Source organism: Simochromis diagramma, unplaced genomic scaffold (genome assembly GCF_900408965.1).
Source record: "Simochromis diagramma unplaced genomic scaffold, fSimDia1.1 OVJJ01000333.1, whole genome shotgun sequence".
Taxonomy (NCBI): domain Eukaryota; kingdom Metazoa; phylum Chordata; class Actinopteri; order Cichliformes; family Cichlidae; genus Simochromis; species Simochromis diagramma.
In genome coordinates, this window is record NW_024386765.1 from 1533169 (window position 1) to 1554675 (window position 21507).

The 21507-nt window shown below is 39.7% G+C and overlaps 1 protein-coding gene across 1 annotated transcript; it reads right to left on the reverse strand.

Moving 5' to 3' along the window:
* Positions 1-3249: 3249 nt before the first annotated feature.
* slc38a8a (solute carrier family 38 member 8a) lies at positions 3250-19703 on the reverse strand. Its single transcript, XM_040035177.1, has 10 exons — positions 19506-19703; positions 16454-16652; positions 15051-15207; positions 14116-14220; positions 11857-11914; positions 8053-8167; positions 6725-6872; positions 6292-6494; positions 6154-6205; positions 3250-4410 (listed from the first exon to the last, which is right to left on the reverse strand). Exons 1-10 carry the CDS (start codon positions 19701-19703, stop codon positions 4308-4310), a joined length of 1338 nt encoding a protein of 445 aa, XP_039891111.1. The 3' UTR covers positions 3250-4307.
* Between the last annotated feature and the right edge of the window lie 1804 nt (positions 19704-21507).

Consider the following 21507-nt stretch of genomic DNA (forward strand, 5'->3'; position numbering starts at 1 on the left):
CAAAGAAGCACTTTAAGCTCTACACAAACGACCTCCTTAGCCATTGCAATATATACCCCAACTACTCTGAACCACTAGCAACCTTTGCTATGGTGACTGAACAGACACCTTAAAAAGAACTTCCCAAGAACACCAGAGTGCAGCTGGCATGAACCCGATATTTGGCTTCCCTTGCAAGGTAGAACCAAGTCTCATTATCTGAGATTTCTATATAAAGACTGCTCCCTTTGCCATCACTCAAGACATGCAGGCTACATCCATCTTTTATTTAGAGTCTATCCAAGAGAACAAGCCAATCAGTAATTTGCCAAACTGACCGACATCATGGCCATAACTCTTCCTTTCTATGGCTGTGTTCTTTTCTATTCTTCAACTGAGTGCATGTCAACTGAATGTCCAGTAACTTCTTTGCTGTAGTATTAGGCAATGCTACTCAATGGGTTTTGTGCATTTCTTACCTTCTTTGTTTTCTAGTATTCCTATGAAAGAGACAGAGACTTAAATCTATTATATAAAATATATGACTAGAAAAATGGCATTCAAGAATGAACATAACTTTTATGGCAATGTTTAATTAAATATTAATTCTTAATGTATGTTTCAGTAAAAAAAAAAAATGCTTTCTCTTCTTAAGTGTAGAGACTTATTGCAGGGATGCAAGTATTATATTTGGTCTTTAAAGAATATCTTGTTGAAATTCTAGATGATGTAGAGTGATGCAATTCAATAAAACTATAAAACTGAAAACTGTGCTGTATGGCTTTGATATTAAATGCTGCTGGTTATTGGGAATTGTGCTTTTTCTTTTCCTTCCTGTGTAAATGTTGTGGCAGATGTGTGATTTGAACTTTGAGCCATAATATGGTAATGTTCAGTCTGCATGCACACTACAAAAAATAAATTATTATGGGTTTATCTGGTGTGAAACCTATAATGTGGCAAATGTTTCCCTAGCATGCGCTCCAGAATAGCTTTACTCAGAAATGCGTTGGACACAAAAACTTAACACTGTGTTATACATCAATCATACAGCACAAGCATAGCACTACATTAGCTAATCAGCAAAAATGTCCATCAATGTCTACGTACAACTCTCAACTCAGTGCAAAGTAGTATTTATACACCATTTAATCACAAGTCATTATCTCTTTTTTTTCCACAGTGTGCCTTTTGTACCGTCTTCCTCCCATTACCCCCCCCCCACTCAGTCACGGCCGTCCCTCCCTGATCCTGATCCTGCCGAAAGATTTCTTCCTGTTAAAAGGGAATTTTTCCGTCCCACTGTTGCCAAGTGCTTGCTTAAAGGGGGTCGTCTGATTTTTTTGGGGGGGTTTCTCTCTATTATTGTAGGGGCTTTACCCTGCGGTATAAAGCACCTTGATGTACTGCTGTTGTGATTTGGCACTATATAAATAAAATTAAGTTGAACTGAATCCGAACAGGACACCAGACGCAAAACCTTGTAGAGCTATTCAGCAGTGCTGTTGAGCAAGTTAATTATAAAGTTAAATATTCACGAGGTAAGCCATTAAATTAGTAAAATAAAACTGCAGACCAGTAGATCACTGGGGGGGAAACTGAGCATTCTTCTACCAGTTGGTGAGTGGCTGCAGGAGATGGTTTACTCTTCCTTGCTCACAGTTTTGGATGCTGAACCCATAACATCCTTGTGATTGCTTTGGTAGATAGGTTATTGCTTTTATATTGTGCGTAACCCCCAATGATTCAAAGTGCAGGCTGCTATTCAAACAGAAAATAAATAAGTTTACAATTTGCTTTATTCAGTTGTCTTTTTCTTTTGTCTAGTAAAATTAATGTCATGAACTGGCTGTGTGCAGGCAGGAATAGGACCCAGACGCAAACAGGACTTTAACTCAAAAGCTTTATTTGCTGAATGGGGAAAAAGGCGATACAAAACTAAACTGGGAAATTCATAACTAATCATACGGAGAGGCACACAAGGAAACACAGCCAAGAGGGAGGATGCAACAAAGGACTGAGGGAGACGCATAAACACACAGAAAGATAACGAGGGACGTGAGAGCACACAAAGAACACAGCTAGCACGAATAATCACAACTAGAAAGGCCAGGACCAAACACAACATGACCTACACCAGAGGTTCCCAAAGTGTGGGGCCCACCCCCTGGGGGGGGGGCGGTATGAAAATAAAAAAGAAGAAGAAGAACTCTTGGCCACTGCTAGCATAATGGACAGGTTTCTGATGGAGCGCCCACGCAAACGCAAAGCAGGAGATGAAGCATCGCTGAATATGTTTCCAAACCAACTTCCTTCCAAAGACTAGAAAATATGGTGAAGCATATCTTCCCTTTGGCTTCACCTGCACAAGTGCAAAGGTAGGTCTCCCCTGCAGAATTGGTTTTCCCTGTGTCGGGAGCAGCGCTGGGCTCTTCAAATCACGGACAAACAGTATCCGACATTCTTGATTTTTAGTTCACAAACACTTCTTGTAATGACTAACTACTCCTGACATTTTGGAGATGTTAGCTCTTTATACAGTAAAGTTACAGCGGGATACAAATAATATCAGGCTGATCCTGCCACGATTTGTTCCCTTGGTTCAAATCGCGGACAAACGGTATCCCACAGTTGTTTGTTTTTGAACCCATTTTGAAAAATGTATTGATAGCAATGTTCAATATTATTACACAGGAAAAAAAGCAACTAAACATAAAATAATCACACCGTGACGCCTCTGCCTTTCTAAATGTAGGGACAGTAACTGCGTGTTTATATGTAAGCGTGTAAAAACTGCAGATAGAGACAAAATACTGTTAATCTTACCATCTTCCATTCTGCAATCTCATATAAACAATAACGTGGCGCACAGCGTGACGTGAAAAAAGGCACATGCCTTTGACGTTGCATGACGAACTCTGTATTCCTCGTCCGCACGTAAACGCAAAAAGAGTTTTAAAAAGTCTCAGTTTTTGGTGATTCGAAACATCGTTTACATGTGGACGAAAGGTCCAAACGCATAGAAACAGCTGCGTTTTCAAAAATTACCCGTGTAGGTGTGGACATAGTATAACAGAGTTAATAGTTACTTGTAATATTACTTGTAATTTATTGCAGTTTACTTGTATTTGCTTAATTGTTTACTAAATGTTTGAGGTGTGAAATAAAATGCAATGGAGTTTGAAAACAAAATATTTTTCTTGTAAAACAAAGGGGGGCCTAGCAAAAAACGTTTGGGAACCACTGACCCTACTTACACTGACGGGAGACTATCAAAGTAAAACAGGAAGTGCACAGAGACGCAGACTGGAGAGGGAGAGAGACAGAGGGAGCACGAGGGAGAGCACAGACGTGTCGGGCTGGGGAAGCGTGGAATAAAACACGAGGGGAAACAAGGCACAAGAACTCAGATACACAGAGGGAGACGCAGGGGGTAAAGACACGAGGGGAAATAACAGACTGATCAAAAATGCATGAAAATTCAAAACACTGGTCAAAATAGCCCAGGACCATGACAATTAATACAAATGTCAAAATGTTACTTTTTCTGTAAGACATTTAAAAAAATGACCTATTTACACACAAAAACCAAATATTCACGTACAGAAACATAAAATTATCCTCTCTCCTGAATTCATGTTGCAACCTCAAGCTACTGTTGTGGCAGTCTTTTATGGCTCCACCAAAGGCCTACCCACATATCAGCAGTAACAGGCAAGCAGGAAATGATGAAAAAGATTTTTTTTAAAAAGGTCATGTCTCATTAACACATCCCATTTGGCCTGCATGGTAATATTTTTTAAGTTTTAATGGCTCTTGATTATTTATGTTGTACTATTGAGAATATTTAATTAAAGTAGAATCTATTCAAGAAAATGTGAAAAAGGTGCTGTGTGTCATTTTATAACACTCTACAATATTAAGATAAAGCTCTATACTAAGCTTTGTACAGATAAAACTAAGTGTAGAGTTTTATTTAGGGCGTTAAACTGATTGTGGCAGTGTGTTATAAGACTGTAAGCACAAACTATAGAAAATACCTGAGGATTTCATGTCAGCAAGGCAAGAGGTACGGACATAGATAATCATATAGCAAGTAGGAATAATTATCCCAAGTGAAAGTAACATCCTGTACTTGAGGAGGGGGGCATGATTGCTGGCTTTAGTCCTTTAAAAACCATAAGCTGTAAGTTTTGAAAGGCTGCTTCACTGATCCAGGGTCATCTCCATGTGTTGTTAAAGAGCCATAACTCACCATCGGTTATTTCAGGTTTATTCCCCACTCTCTGTTTCTAAAAACACTCGGACCATCAAGGGACGTGGAAAAGTCAGATCTTTCCGAGGAGCTGCATAACAGCGATGGTGGTGCTCTGGCCAAATATGAAGGCTCCACAGATGAGCGTCACCACCCCCCAAATCGTGAAGATGACTCTGGAGGACAACAAGTGGTACCAAGTGGTCAACAAATGATGGGACTTACTTTCAGTAACATCCTTCAACCCAATCTTAACTCACTCAATGAAACAGATGGTGCAGCAGCACTGAATTTAGTCTGACCTTTACTCGCGGCACTAAATAAACCAATCATCGCGTTTCATTTTACCCTTTTTGTCTTGCTTTACTTGCAGACTGTGCCGTAGGTTGTACTGTTTCTTATGTTGCTACAGTGCAAGTGAGAGAAAAATTAGGAGTCAACTAATGGTTCTGTAGCCCTTAGAGTTTTGCCAACTTATCGCACCATTATTAACAGAGCGAGGTCATTAAAATTAACAAAAAATCTGAAAATGTTTCTCTAAAAGTTTCATCCTTTTAATATGCATGTGCCAGCCACGCATAGGTGGGTTCATAATTGAGTTAGACACAGACACAGCTTGTGGATTTGATTTATTCTGAGGAGGAATCTCTGAATGAGCAAACCAGCTGACAGACAGGTTCACATCCTGAGACCTGCAACTACTATCAAAGAATTCCTTAAAAGGTTAGAACCACAAGATTAAAAGTTTAACTGAAACTTTACATTCCAGCCATACACACTTAGAGGATTATATTCATGCATTTATCTCTCTTACTTTCAGCTTTCTGCACGAAAAAAAAAGAAAAACACATTTTGTGTAAAAAATTGGAAACACGATTATCATCATCTACAGCAACTGTGTCAGAGGATGTTAATCATACTATGAATATTTTATCAAAACAGCAGCTTCAATGTCTCCAGGTCATCAAGTTAAGTTTAGTTGCTCCTATTAAGTCACTATTTCATAAGTTGTCTGACAACAGAAAACAACAAGAAATATGGAGAGCATCAATCCCACCATAAATGTAGCAAACACTGTAGCTGTGTTAAAACACAGTATGAGGGGACACAGAGAGCACGAAGAAAAACGCCTAGTTTTGGCCTTCCTTAGACAAATTTCTGATGCATAATGATGTAACCTATGAGAGCAGTGCTGTGATAATACTTAATAAAGACTGATTTCTAACAATCCCACTAATGAAAGGACTTCGTTGAATACACAGGTTCTGTTTGCCCTGCAGCTTGACTCTCAAGTGTGTCTATAGTTGCCCCAACTGAGTCACTGCAGTTTAGTTTCTCTATGTTATCATCAATTTAGCAACTATTTGCCTTACAAAAGGCAACAGGGAGTTAATAAATTATAAAAAGTTAAGTGTGATTTGTACTTTTTACATCAAATTCTCAGTGGATATAGCAATATTATCATTTTATGTATGATAAAAATCTACTGTGACAGTCCTGTGTTAGAACTCTTGATTTGCATCTTGATTTTACCAGATGTCATCCCAAATTATTATGGATTTATGAATTAGTCAGCTGAGTTGTCTATATCGCTTCTGACTAGATGTTTGCTAAATTAATCACTTTAGCTTCAGATTCAGATAACTTTATTTATCCCCATGAGGCAGTTGAGAGTACAGAGAGCGGCACATACAGTGAAATAGAATAAATGCAGGAAAAAGAACAATAATGATAATAATGATATGGTTGTCACACGAAAACAACTTGAGATATAGTGCAAGCGTGAAGATCCAGTCAAACATCCACGCAGGCATTTTAGCTTATTATGCAAACTTCCTTCATTCTTTGTCTCTTCTTTGGATTACCTTCCATCTGTATATTTGCATTACATTAACATTTAAATGAAGTTTTTCCCTCACCTGGTCTTACAGGACACCGGCTCTGACTGCATGGCAAACATCAAACAGAGCCCTGTTCAAACACAAACACAAACACAAAGTTTCAACAGGACACGTGAAACATTGGTCATAACACGCATCAATAACCAAGAGCGCTACCTGGGAAGATAAAGATGAAAAATGCGCTGATCCCTCCGATCACACTGATGACCTTGCTGATGTCTGGTACAAACACAGCGATGAGCAGCGTCGCGGTTATCCACAGGACCGTTAGCATGTAGCGGCTGCGGCTTTCAAAGTCTACCGTCACCACGCCGCTGCGTCTCTGTCGCCAGCTCAGCAGCAGGTCCTGGATCACTGATCTGAGGAGCAGAAACAGATGTGCTTAAACAATCTTCACGTAGTCACATACTGTCTTTTGTAATCGAAGCATTGCACCCTGTGAAGACGATTTAGGTGCTCACAGTTTGTGTCTTTGCCCTCACTTCAGGTAAGAGTTTTTAAAATGTGAAACTTTGCTTTAACTGAGAATCGTTTCATTTAAATGGAAAAGTGAGCCAAGTTAACAAGATTCAACTGAAGAGTTGCTGACCTGCCGAGCAGCAGGGTGATGGGATAGATGGTGATGATAGAGATGCCAAACAGCAGCCTCGCGATCAGCATCAGGACATCGCTGCTAGTGTACGACATTAAAATGTCAGGCCTCGCGTCCTTTCCAAATGTCAGGAACCCATAAACTCCTGCAACAGAGGGAGAAGTGTGAAGGTTTACAGTTACCAACAACTGCAGCTTATCTGCAGCCACACAAACAATGATTTATAATCATTTCATGAGTTATTTAAAAAAAATAGATATAAAACTTGGGTAAAGCCACCTTGATGTAACTCATTGCTTTATGAGGTAATGGTTTTAATCCTTGACTTGAGTGTTTTGGGGCATAACCAGCTTTTTTTTTATGAAACCCAGCGTCACAATGAGTGAACCTGAATGAAATATGAAGGTTGTCCTGTAGAAGCAACTCTGAAGTCACCTTAAAATGCCTAAACAGGCCTATTTGTGGAGTTATTTTGAAGATTATTTTGAAATTAACTTCGTGGTCACTGAAATTCTGTTGATTTTGCAGAGTCACAGGTAAAAAAGGCTTAAAAAGCAGGCTGACTTTGTCCCAAAATAAACTGAAAATTCTCCCCCCATTCAGTCACAAAGGTAGTCAAAACCTATGGCCTACCCTTACTCTATCGTCTTTCTTATTATACATAGAACTACAAATTACAAAATTAATTGAATGTTCAAAAGAGCTTCCAACTAGCAGATAAGATAATCAACCTTTAAAAAAAGTGTTTACAAAGGCCATCAACTCTGGTCATTTTCCCATCGCCTTCTAAAGAACTCAACTTCTTTTTTGCAACCGAAAGAGTTGCCCTCTGTTGGCCTCTGTGAGCACAGTGAGGATTGCTGCCAGTTTATATTTTTCGTGTATGCGTATGAGGTTAAAACGTGTACGTGATCACAATTTCTTTCCAGAATTACAGCCAAGCTGAGCCACATTCAAAGCACCTCAGATGGCTGCAACTCCCTGAGCCTGGTTCTGCCGGAGGTTTCTTCCTGTTAAAAGGGAGTTTTTCCTTCCCCCTGTTGCCAAAGTGCTTGCTAATAGGGGGAAATATGATTGTTGAGTTTTTCTCTGTAGGAACCAAAAATGGAGTATTTGATGAGTAGTTACATATTTCATCGGATGTAATGTATATTAACTGCATAGCTGTATAGTATGTAACTGCAAAACTAAAATAAAGTCCATCATTAGTGAGATAAAATCAGTATTCAAGTAATAAAAAACGTGTATAAGAGTATATAACACATAAGATATGAAATATGACTTGGGTGGGTTGTGGAGAGAGGAAGCAGAGGAAGTCATCTGACCTGTGAGGGAGTAAATGACAAAGCAGAAGATCATGGAGACCACAGAGATGAAGACCCAGTGAGAGAGCCGCTGGTTCTCCAGGCTGCTGTAGATGGCGATGGACGCCTCGTGACACTGAAACCAGCACAAAGATGTGAAATTCAATCACACTTTAAGTATAGTTCCTTCTTTGCAGTTGAAGGAAACAGTAACAGTGCCCACATTTAGACAATCCCCTGACACATTGAGCCAAACGCTTCAACCAGGGAATAGTCGCTGGTCAGACTGCATGTCTCTGTAACAGTCTGCGTCGGATTATTCTCCTCTCTTTGGATCTCATAGTTCAGGCTGGTCTTATTATGTCTGATGTTACTGCCAGTGTGATGAACTGAGGTAGGAAATAAAAGAAGGTGCACGGGCTGTGTCAGTGGCACAATAGGGCTGAATTAATCCTTCATAGATTTCAGGATAAAGACTCTTGTCCCTACTTGATCCCAGCTGCCACCGGGCAGTGTTAAATCTCGCTTCCTTTTTCCTTGCCCTCCCTTCCCTCTCAGGATCTCATCAGCCCTCTATTCAACCCTTTGCCCTGCAATCACTCACCCTGAGGGAGCGTGTCTATGTGTTTGTTTGAGAGGACATGCATCAATCCTCTCACACTTTCGCCTCCTTTTATTAGATCCCGCCACCAGCCTTCAGGGGTTACCTTGGCAACTTGGGAAGTTACACATCAGTCTGTCCTGCTTGAGACTGACAGAATGATCTTTTTTCCATGCACTCTGCCCTGCTATTAAATATGAAAAGCTCACTCTGCGGCGCTCCCACGGAGCACAGTGAGCGGCAGCTTGCTGACCTTTACACTGAAGTTAAACACACTCTCCTGAGAAGCCTTAAAGATTAAGTGAGAGCACCCACTCTCCAATATGAGCCATTATATGCTACATAGAAAGTTCTATATTACATCAAAGAGCAAAAAAACACACAAAACGACTTCTGTGTTTCCAGCCCAATACAATGGACGTGAATGATACGATGTGAGAGTGTATATAGCTAAATAATCTATACGTTTTGCTGATGTTAAATTTAGGTAAACATTATCAGTCATAAACATTTCCTGAGGGAAATATCAGCTTTATACACAGCTGATCCACCTAATGGAGCCCTCGCAGTAGCTTCATTTTATATTCCAAAATCTAAACATCTGGCACGCACTGAGTCAATAACGCTGAGATGTGCATCCTCACATCCTCACTTCTGCTTGCGTCGAGATATTTAACACTCTCCACCTGCCCGTCCGCCTGATGTACTAAGAGCCCTGACAAAGCACTGACAGCAGTTTTAAAGCTTCTTTTTGGTACGTGTTGAGCAAACATCGTGCATCTCAGACTTTGTCATAGCTTGGCCCTCTCGCTTGTAGTACGCCCCAGTGGCTAAACGGTTAGGCTGCATACCTCGTGACCTTGGCGCCTATAGTTTCCAAGCACCTTTGGTGTAAATATAGATGGATTTGCTTTGGTTTATTTCTGTAACATTGTGATTCCCCAAATCTCTGTCATAAACCGATTTGCCAGCTTCTGTGTGAACGTAAAAGTATGTGACTTGTTTTGGCATTTTCATTTTATCTGATGGCCACAGCAGTGATGCAGAGAGGCTGTCCAGGAAGAGTGAGAGCCATGCAAACTATAGTTTAGCATTATTTTTTAACGATAAAGCTCTATTTTGATTCCTGAGACTTTATGGAAGAAAGAATCAAGACATGGAAGATTTCTATTCTTATCCAACTGCAACTACGGTGCTTCATACAAGATAAAATTACAGGATGACTGCTTCAACATTTACACAGTCACATCTGTTTTTGGACAATGGCACATTTTTTGCCTACATTCACCAAAACAGTTGATTTTAAATGAAACAATCTGTGTAATTGAGCTGCAAACTTTCCACTTTAATTCAAGGGGTTTAACAAAAATTTTCAACTATTTAGGAATTGCAGTCATTTTTATACACAGTCTCCCATCTTCAGAGGCACAAAAGTAACTGGACACATAATTTCAAATAGGGATTGTTTTTAATGCTTGAAAGTCCTTTGCAGTCAATGTGTGCCTGAAGTCGAGAACCTATGGACATCATTAAATGCTGTATTTCCTCTCTTGAGATACTCTCGGTGGCCTCTAATGCAGCTGCCCTTAGTTGCTGCTCGTTTTGTGTCTCTCTGCCTTCAGTTTTCTGTTCAATAATTGAACAAAATGTTCTGGTCTAAATTCTTTGTCCTGAGAAACTTGGGTTGATTTTGCACTACCCTTTAAATCTGCCACCCAAGTCATCAAAGTCTTAAGATATGCTTTGAATCATTTGCTCTGTGAAAAGCCATCTAATCTGTGTTACAGCATTTGGCTGATCTGAGCAATCAGTATAGTCTTTTTCCACTTCACACTTCATCTAACTTCTAAAAACACTAGTGGCCTGGTTCCACTGGCAGCCATCCATACCCATGCCATAACCTTCCTTCCACCATGTTTGATAGATAATCTTATATTGTTCAGATCATGAGCTGTTTCTTTCCTTCTTAATACTTTTCTCTTTCCATTGTTCCAATAGAAGGCAAACTGGGTTTTAAAAGTCTATTTTTTTTTAGCTGTGCCACCTGTTTCAGATGTTTTCTGGCAAAATCTAATCTGCCCTTCATGTTCTACAGCAAGACCCAAACAATTGCTTTGCATCTTGCTGTAAACCCTCTGTATTTACATTGATGTTTCTTGATTGGAGACTATGATCCACTATGTTGGTATAAAGAGTCAAAATTACAAAAATTGTTATTGCTCCAAAACGTATGGACCTAATGCCTTTAATAGCCCCGGCTGCCTCAGTCTCAGTGTCCTCAGCCTTAAAAGCACAAGAACAAAACAACACTTTTCTTGTTATTTTCTGAAAGTGACATGACAGCTGTTTCTGTATCATTTACAAACATAAGACCCATATTTTAAATTACAGCAAATTATCACATGTCATCTAAACGCATTCTCTCCCATTACGTTGGTTTGTATACATCTACAAATGTCAGCTAAATTAAAACCACTGAGCCATTTATCAAGCTTTTTGACTGTAAGAGCAGTACTTCAGATTTTTTTTTCCCACTCAAATTAAGAGCAAACTTTAACCTTATCTCAAGAAATTTGACTAAAAAATTAAATTAATTCCTCCGCTGTTATTATCTCAGGCAAACAATTCAAATTGTCCTGCAAAGCAACAAAACGCTGTACTTAACCCCCCCCCCCAAAAAAAAAGCTGAAACAGAAACTAACACAGAACACATGACCTGGTGTTTGTTTGCCATCTTTCCAGTACAGCGAGATCATTTATTTGCCAATGTATTTCCACTTTACTTTGTTACCTTTATACCTTTTGTTTTTAATTTCCTGTCTTATTATTTATTATTTTTCTAAATGTCCTAATCGTTTTGCAGAGGCAAATGAGTCGTGCTTTTTACCATTTATCTCAATGGTTTTGGAGGCAGAAACATCAGAGCCACATATCTAAAGCCTTTATAAATACTGAAGTCCAAAATATCTGCAGTATGACTAAAAGACGTTCAGGTGAAACATTATGAAGACGTGCCTCATTACCTACTTAGAAATTACTTGCATATTTAGCCACATATATACACTTCCAAGCAGTTTTTCCTGCTGATACGTTACATACTCCTCCACAGACAGCTGTGCTTGCACTGGCCTCCAGCCTTAACGCAGCATGACGATGCAAACACATGTTATCCAAGTTTTAGATGAACATAAACATCAACATATTTTAAACTGCTGTGCACTCACTTGGAAACCAAAGCAGATGGTCGGGATGACACTGAACATGGCGGCCCAGGAGTTCATCCTTAAGGAGGAAACACAAGAGTCATTTTCATGGATTCACAAATGCCACCGGAAGAAGAATTACCGTAGTCTATTATTGAGGCACCGCTGATAATGCCATGGCATTTAGAGACTCTTCACTCTACAGTTACTCTGTCAATCACAGGCAAATGGGTGATAAGAGCTGCCGAGTTAAGTCAGTGATCCAGACAGAGCAACACAGGGCTTCAAGTGGACAACTGCGTCTGTCCTAGTGGCCTCAATTCATAACAGATTTATGAGGAAGCTTCACAAAAGCCATATTTCCTGGATGCAACCTCAATATGTGGACTAGCTCTGGTGATGAAGTATATTGACGACACATAGATGATAACTAAAAGATGAAAACTTCATCATCAAGACTGAAAAGAGCATTTAAGAGAAGAGTTAGAATATGTTTATTAGAACTAGACAGGACTGCTGATGCCTACCTAACAGTCAAGAAACCCCTTTCTGCAGCACCCCCTGGTGTTGGGTGCCAGTGTCAAAAATGTGTCTGCATAGAGTTCTGTGAAGAGGAACGTTTTCAAAAGAACCTCCATTGGCAGCAATAATTTGAAGTGATTGTTTTCCATATGACTTAATCAGTGTCTCACATCGTTGTGGAGGATTTCTATCCCACTCTTCTTTAAAACAACGTTTCAGTTCATTGAGGCATTGTTATATATATATATATATATATATATATATATATATCTTCATCCATCTATCCTTAACAAGGTTACCGGTGGAGCCGGTAGGTTACACTCTGGACAGGTCATTTGCACCATTCACACCTATGCCCAATTTAGGATCAACTTAATTAACCCTAACCTCACTAAATGCATGTCTTTGGCCAGAGTACCCAAAGAGAACATGCAAACTCCACACAGAAAAACCCAGGACCCTTTTGCTGTGAGGCAGCAGTGTTAACCAGCATGCTACCTGTTACGGTTGCTCACCTCTAGTGGCTCTCCCTCTATGAGAGAGTATTTTTTCTCCCTTTCCTGTGTTCCAGGTCTGCCTCATGAGCCGCAGCTGAGGTGTGTTGCAGCTCGTCAGCCAAGACTGCCATCTCAAACCGCCACGCCCCTTCCACTTCCCCCATTTGCCAGAACTGTGAGCTACAGTGGTTTGGGCAGCAGGCTGTAGCTGTGTGTGAATTTAAACTCTGTGTAACTTTGTTTTTCTTTCTTTGTTGTGAGTAAAGGTGTGCCTTTACAGAGTTAATTGTCAATCACAGTGGAAGCAGGTAGGGGTTCTCTGCCATTTTTGTTTCAATTGTTTTCTCCTGTTTTTAGCTAGACAGGGAGCTCAGCCATTGTATTTTGTTTTTGGCTCGAGAGTTCTTGGTGTGTTTTCTTATTTAAAGGGGGTGTTTTGTTTGTTGTTTTGGCCTTGGAGACCGTGAAGAAAAGAGCTTCCCTGTGTTCATCTTTACTTCAGTAGTTTTGTGTAATAAATCATATTTAATGACACCTATTTTTCAATAGTTTTTCTTTTTCACTTTATGTTACCCCCCCCACCACCGCCACAGACAACACTTGGTTTTTAAGCGGGGCGTAACACTACTGTGTCGCTCCCTTCCACCAGATCAATTAAAAATGTCACCTTATAAAACTTTGAGGCTGTTGTAACCAACATTCTCCTTTTATTATAACCATGTCTATATCAAAGCCTCACTCTGACATTAGTTACACTTGTATCCAAAATTTACACACAGTTCACAATTCGTTTAGCTGAGCAAGATATAAAACAAGTAAAGGAGGGGAAACAGCCAGTCTGACAATGGGGGGGGAACAAAAAAACCACATAATTAAAAATGAAAAATTGCTCTCTTGTATTCACTTTTTTTTCCTCTTTTTTTTTTTTTTTTTAAAACAAAAGTGGTTCCATGGTGTAGTGAATAATGCATTTGCATTATATGTGAAGGGTTTAAAATAGTTTACACGAAATATTATCTAAGAGTGAATCAGCACAGTTCTTAAAAAAAAAAAACTAAAAAAAAACCAAGCATTGAGCTGGAGAACTGAAAACAAGTGAATCAACCACAGTATTGATAATTCACTGCACTCTCGATGCTGCCAGTCTGTCTGAAGACCAGTCTGAACCTCACTTCACTTACTGTTGTGACCAGTGAAGCAAGCAGATTGTTTGGAGCCCTGGAACCCATTATTTGTAGCCCTCACACACAAACGTACGTACCCATTGGTGTGGAGAGGGCTGTTGTGAACCAGAACAGAAGGCATGGTATGGTATTTGATGATGATGGCTGTGGTCAGGTAGGTTGCAGCCAAAGTACCCAGAACACTGTGAGAGGATGGAGACAAAACGCCTGCTTCAGACAGAAATCAGACTGGAACATTCAGCCCAACATAAAATGAATGAGAGGCTTACTTTAGGCTGACCAGGATCATGTCCTCTACTCATTTATCCATATAGAGACATGCTTGACCTGTATGCTCTGATTAAATGAGGATCATAATCCTCTTCTTTAAGAAAAGAAACACTGTGGCACCGTAAAGCTGAGTAAGCACACCTCCAAAACACTTTAACAAATCTGCAGGCTATGCTACTCCTGAGAAACAACCTTTATACTTCACCCACCACACAGAAACCTCAAAATTAGGTCTGCAACTGACTATAACTTACACAACAGCTTATGGGCTGTGAATGGTGATATTAGAAGGGAGCTTGTAATAGGATTTTGTATTAATATAACAGTAAATATGAAACTGTATGCTGAGCCAAGCAGTAATGAGCCAAGCAGTTGTCATGAAGGCTGCCAGCAGGTAAAAGGTCATCGATCTTGATAACATTAATCTCCTCATTACTTATTGGTTTCCTATATCGTGATCATTTTTCCTAATTTGACAGTTTGGCCTTTGGGTGGCAGCACAGTGAAGTTTTTGAAATAATCAAAAAAGAAACTGTGAATGAAAAGTCTCACACAAATAATCATAAAGAAATCAAGTATTTTTCAGTGGGTAGTTCAGGCATTGTGACTAAAATCTTTTGGATACAGCTGGGTGCAGCAGGAAATATGAATGATAAATTTGAACCGTCCATTAGCTGTCATTATCACCTAATTTAAAAAATAATAATAACTACTATAAGTGCCACCACATGTAACACCTGACCTGATGTATTTCTGAATGCTGATCTCTTTGGAGATGGATAATGGCAGGATGAGGAAGAAACAGAGCAGCACCAAAGCGAAGCGCCGGTCCATGTAGAAGTGTTCTGGCATCTCTGACTCCGGAAGATTAGTTACCAGCTCATGCAGGGAGTCGCCCACTGACAGACACAAAACAGCGATGTAACAACACACACATATATATCACAGATGTGAAAGTTAAATGCATTTTTTTAAAAACAGAGAAAATGCAAATAAAACTGTGCTGTCTAATTCATGAACAGCAATCTGCTTCTACCAATTTCCCTGCTTGCTTATCTCAGTCTGAATGTTTGGTTTTAAAAAAATAAACTTGAAAAAAGATGTTGCACAATGAAAGTGCTGAAAAGTCCAATTCAAAACAGATCACAATGGTAAATATGCCCAAAAACCTAAATCAAAAACACATTCTTGTGCTTCAATCGCTTTCCTTTTTTCTAAAAAAGTAAAATATGTCTAGAAATCCATTTACAAACTATGAATCTGTGGCTCCATAAACAACAGATGGATGGATTTTATAAACCAAGTGTACAGATTTATATATTTTTTCCCACTGGCCCTTCAAGAAAGCTGTATTTTAGAGGATATGAATTATGAATCTATTTCAGTGCCTGTAATCTGGACAGAAAGATTATATACAATAGGATCCTATCATTTAATCACTTTAAATCTGCATTTCATCTTAGAGATGACACGAGCTGAGCAAGGCTGCCAAAACTGCAGTTGCTCTGTGGTTTTGAAATACACTGTTGAACATTTATGCATGTACTGTCTATTTGCATCACTCTCTGAATTGTTTTCACTCTTCTAACTGACGTTTAGTGCATGCTCACTTCTTTGAAGTATCAAACTGAACTGTATGCAAGAGGCAATATCAGGGCTGTAAAATTAAAGTAACAATGTAGTACAAAAGTCTGCACTTCCTCTTCCAGCCACTTGAGGCTGCCTCCAAAAGCAAATTGATCCCCCATTTTTCATTTTTATTAGCAACATTAAACGAATCTGCCACTCAACACAGTTCAATCGTATTTATAAATCTCTAGTTCCCAACTGTGACATTTGACATTTGCTGAACAACTGACATTAAAATCCACCAGAAATGTGTCGAATCAAACCTGCAACGAGCTGCAGTGGTTTCATGTTGCTGCAACACAGAGCCAACAGATGCATTTCTGTACCACTGTGTCTGCATTTATCCATTCAAACACAACACAACACTGAGAGTTCAAACTAAATACAGTATTCAACACACTCTGAATAGCTCCTGCTGGCAAACAATGTTGGATAACAGGAAAATGATTTTTAAAAAAAAAAAGTAAATTTAGGAAATGATGAAAGATTGAAAAATAAAAGTGAACATTAACTCACACTTTTCCAGCTGGTCATCCACTATGACCAGAAAGGCCACAGAGATCATGAAGAGGTTGAAGACAAAACAGATCTCACACAGCTGGCCAATGACATGCCCACATATCTTCTTCACCACCGCCTGGTAGGTGCATTGGCCACTAATGGATGAGGAATAGCCCAGGATAATCAGGCCACTAATCAGGAACACGAGGGAAACCTGAGCAGGTGAAGAAAACCAAGACAATAAGACAATGTTAAATCAACGTCCAAGTCTTATTTTGACTGTGTTCTGCTCAATACATTTAAATGACAAAAGCCTAAATTCAGTCAAACTGAATACCCTTTGTCCACATGCAGCTCTAGGTCCTGAGTCCAAAAGTGCTTGGTAAATAAAAGATCATCACGAAACATTAAAGTTTTCTTTTTGCCCGTGCACGTTTGGGAAGCATCAGTGTTTCACTAACTTCTGATCAGGTCCTCGTGTCTATTTTAAATGTATTGCATACTCTGCTGATGGATAACATAAGTGAAACTAATACAATTACTAAATGCCTGCGTGGATGCATGTAATTTATTGGCAGTGTGACAAATGTATTTAATGAATGACCCCATGGAAAACTAATAAATGTACTGGGTGTCACAGCAACTCAATAGTGCACTTAGACATGTAATGGTGACATTGTCAAGATGACCTGTCCATGGTCAAACTGAGAAATCAGAATATGGAAGAAAGGTGATTTAAGTGGCTGTAAATACATGGTTGTTAGTGCCAGAGAGGCTGGATTAGTATTTGGATACTGGATTATGCTGATCTACTGGGATTTTTCCACTCAACCATCTCCAGAGTTTATAGAGAACAGTCTGAAAAAGAAAAACTATCCAGTAAGCACCAAGTCTTGATATGAGAAGTCAGAACAGAATGACCAGACTGTTTCAAGTAGATAGGATGGAAACAGTAATTCAAATGACCACTTGTCTTCTATGCAGGAGAGCGTCTTTGAATTCATAAAATGTTAAACCTGGAAGCAGAAGACCAGACCAGGTCTCATTCTTGTCAGGTAAGAACAGGAAACTGATATATGATATCTGGGACTCTCCACCATTTGACCTTAGAACTGAAGAAGCTTCTTGGATGAGAGGTGAAACGTCTTCAAGTAACTTAAAGAAGTCCAGATGCTTTTCTTTGCAAGCTCCTTTGACAACAGGAAACTGAGGCTACAGTTTTCCTGTTCTGGGCTCACCAAAACTGGGCATCAGCGGACTCAGAAAATATTGCTTGGTCTGATGAGTCTTGATTTCTGCTGCAACATTTGAAAGGTAGAGTCAGAATTTGGCATAAACAACATCAAAGCATGGCTCCATCATGCGCTGTTCAGGCTGGTGGTGGTGCTGTAATGGTGTGAGGGATATTGTCTTGACACACTTTTGGCCTCTTAGTACCAGATGACCATCAATTTAAATGCCACAGCCTACCTGAGTACTGTTGCCTGATGTCCATCCCTTTATAACTGCTGTGTACCCATCTTGTGATGGCTGCTTCTAGCAGGACAGCGCGCAATATCACAAAACTCAGATGAACCCAAACTGGTTTCTTGAACATGACAGAATATTCACTGTAATCTAACGACTTCCATAGTCACCCGATCCCGATGCAAATGACAAGTGTACAACAACTGCATGATCGATCATGTAAATGTGGACCAAAACCTGTGAGGTATGTTTCCAGCACCTTGTTGAATTTATGCCACAAAGAATTTAGACACTTCGCAAAGCAAAAATGACTCCAGCTCCGTCCTAACACGGTGTATCTGATAAAGTCTTCAGTCAGTCTATAAACAGTGCTACCAGCTGCAGGTGACTGTGCCTGTGCACACTCCTAACTTTAAGCCTCAACAGTATCCAAATGGGGGATTTGATTTTAACAGTTGAGTTCAACCATCATTACCATGTATGAAGGGAAAATGATCCACAGCAGGGATGTCAAACTCTATACACATCATGGGCCATATGCAGCCCACTTTGATCCAATGAGACTACATGATAAATGTGTAAAATTACAGAAAAAGTTAGTTCATTGCTCAGACTGTCCTGTAATTATAAAATATGACGTTTTTGTTCATTTACAATGGACTGACTAATAACAGAAAAACAGGAACTTTCCTGTTATTTAATTGTTTATCTGTTAGCTCATTACTTTGGTGCAGCAGGAATGGCAATGAGTGTTGATAGTCTTTATCAATTGGAAAATCTGTTAAACTAAAATACAGGTGAAAGTTTGAAATCTATGCACTTCTTTATATTTTCTAAAGCTGTCCAGTGGGCCGGATTCATTCATCTACCATTAGTTAAAGACCAAACTAGAGCTAAAAGTAGAGCAAATATTGGAATTTTATTAGTCACATATAATTACATGCAAAAAGTTCACTGAATACTAACACATGCTAAATTTTAAGTGTGAGTATTGTGGCACCTGTATATTTGTCTTTTTTCTGCCCCCTAGTGGCCAAGAATGAATGGCTGCAGCTTTAAATATGCTTAAAATCTTCACTGAGTTTTATGAGTGCAGAGAGCATCCAGAGAGGGTAAAACAAGAAAAAAAATATAAGTCTTGAACAATCTTTGCTCTGTGGAGTTGCTTTGCTAAATAATTTGCCAAAATTACAACAAGTTTTAGAATCTGCACATTAACAAGAAAAAGACTTTGTGGGGATTTCTTTACAAACTTTTGGATCAGTATAGAGGCCAAGTGAGGAGAACATTTTTATTGAGATAAGAATAAAGTGAATTTTAAAGTCCTGAGGTCAAGTCTAACATGGCCTCTCCTGCCATGTGGAGAAGATCACAGTGTTTTTAATTAATCTCAGAGAGCCCCAGTTTAAAGGAGATAAGATGTATCACTTCCACTCAAAAACCTCCCAGAATCAATAAATATAAAACTGTTATTGCTGATAAATAATCTTTTTAAAAAAGGTAATTTTGTGTATTAGACAGGACTCAGTGATGCAGGGGGAAAAAATTCAAAGTGTGAATCTTTGTATAATATGTCTTTCTAAAATGAATAAATACCCACCAGCTCCACGGTGACTGCGCTGTGGATTCCTCCGGCTCTCTCGAAGGCCCAGGGGAAGTTGAGGAGCCCAGCACCCAGAGCGGATTTAAGCATGATGAAAATGGCCCCCACAGAGCCCAGCCGGGGCCCAACGTCCAGAGGTGGCTTGGCCGAGGCTGAAGCCAGAAGACTGATGCTCTCTCTGGCCAATTCCTCCATGCTCCGACCGCCAGGAGACTCACTGTGCGATACTGCGGTGCTCGCACGTAGACTGCAAACAGGAGCAGGTCACTTGGATGCTGGGCTTGCCTCTCATAGGGGCCCACTGAGCAAGGTGGGCCGGCTGGAGAGCGGGTGGAGGGAGGAGTGGATCTGCTGCTGCTGCCTTCAGGTGCTGCTCAGAAACTTTTTACCTGTCTTTTAACTTAATCCAATGGATCACTTTCATATTGTTGTTGTTGTTATCTTCCCAAGACTTTCCTCTTTGTTTTGGTTTATTTTGTTAAAAAAAAAAAAAAGGGAAAAAAAAATCAAAATAAAAAGAAGTAATATTTAATCTGCCAGAGGACTTATTTTGAAAGCGTTCAATGTGGCAAATTATTTGAAAACAAATGGGGGTTTTTTACATTTGTTTTTACCTTGTGTAATAAAAATGACATATTTTCTCAGTCTATATCTTATTCTAAAGGTCCTGGCAGTAAAGTAGAAAATGTAGTACGCTATGAAATATGCTCTAACTGAACAGCAACAGTGTGAAATGTCTAACTAACCTTAATAATATGTTCGTAATAAGGGCTAAATGTGGTGTTCCAGTCTGTCTGCATAACTGGTTATGTAGAAAAAAAAGTCAAGTTGAGCTTCTCAATTCAGTAACCTGAATATATACACACAACAACAAACAGCCAGTATGTGTGCGTGGACAGAATTAAAGAAAAGGTTGGAATATCTATGCTTGGGAACATCTTAGAATGAATCCTGGAGGTTGGGGTCTTTGTGAGGGCTAAATGTCCTTGACTGGTAAAGACAGTGAAAGTCTGGAAACAGAGTGGATGAGGAAGACTAAGACCTGCAGTGTGAACGTAGCCTATGGATCTGGCCTCTCCATTAGTGTTTTCTGCTTGGAGCAGAGGATCAATGGAAGATGCCAGTCTTTCTTTGAAAGCTTTCTTGCACGTTCTTTTCTCTAAACATGCCGCCATTGTATCCCCTTTTCCGTCTTCCCTCTCATTCCCTCTTTTTGATGCTTTTATCTGCTTTTGTTTGCGGTGCCTCATTTAGCAGGTTGTCTGGTCTGGAAGGGGAAGTAAACATGAAGACAGTTCTGAATGGCCTACATATGTCCAGCAGAAATATCATGGGAGCATCAACTTGTAAATTCCATGCACAGGATTGATTCAGGGGTACAAAAGCCAAACCCACTTTGTTTGAACTCATCCCTTCCAAAATTTATATGTCACTTTATTTCACTTGTGAAATTGAGTTTCTTGACTTTTAATTTCATGGATGAAAATGAAAAAGCAACACAAATCAATTTCCTGCGGTGCAGTCACAGGGTAACAGATTGCACCCCGGAGTTTAAAGCCAGCTTTCTGCGGGGGGGGGGGGAAGAAAGGAGAGAGGCAGAAGCTACAAGCAATTTGTTGATTTGCATGCATAACCCATGTGTTTGGGATTCAGACACTGAGGAAAAGGAAATTGATCTCACAAATTCCTTTGAAAATTAACGAGCCTGCCACCAGGATTGGGCATGGAGATAATGAATGAGCGGAGCTGTGTTAATGGGGGTCCTTTCACAGCTTAGGTATCACAGGCCTGGACAAGCTCCAAGCAGAGAAATGCTACAGATGCAAGACACAGCACAAACAGGGAAAATGCTACAAAGCAGCTATAAGATGTGAGGAAGAATCATGGCCCTGATTTGACTCACCAGCTACACACATGGGAAATTAATTAGTAACGGATCCTAGTGGGCACATAAAAGTATCAGAAATTGTCTGATTCAAATTTTTAACCAAAGTTTGGC

Bases quoted from the DNA above. Each gene is read 5' to 3' on its own strand.
- slc38a8a (XM_040035177.1), bottom strand. From the start codon at position 19,703: ATGGAGGAATTGGCCAGAGAGAGCATCAGTCTTCTGGCTTCAGCCTCG. The intron at 15,208-16,453 runs GTGAGTTAATGT...TGTGTCTGTCAG, and splicing joins GGATGACCAGCTGGAAAAGT to TGGGCGACTCCCTGCATGAG. The intron at 4,411-6,153 runs GTGAGGGAAAAA...GTTGTCCTCCAG, and splicing joins CCGGTGTCCTGTAAGACCAG to AGTCATCTTCACGATTTGGG.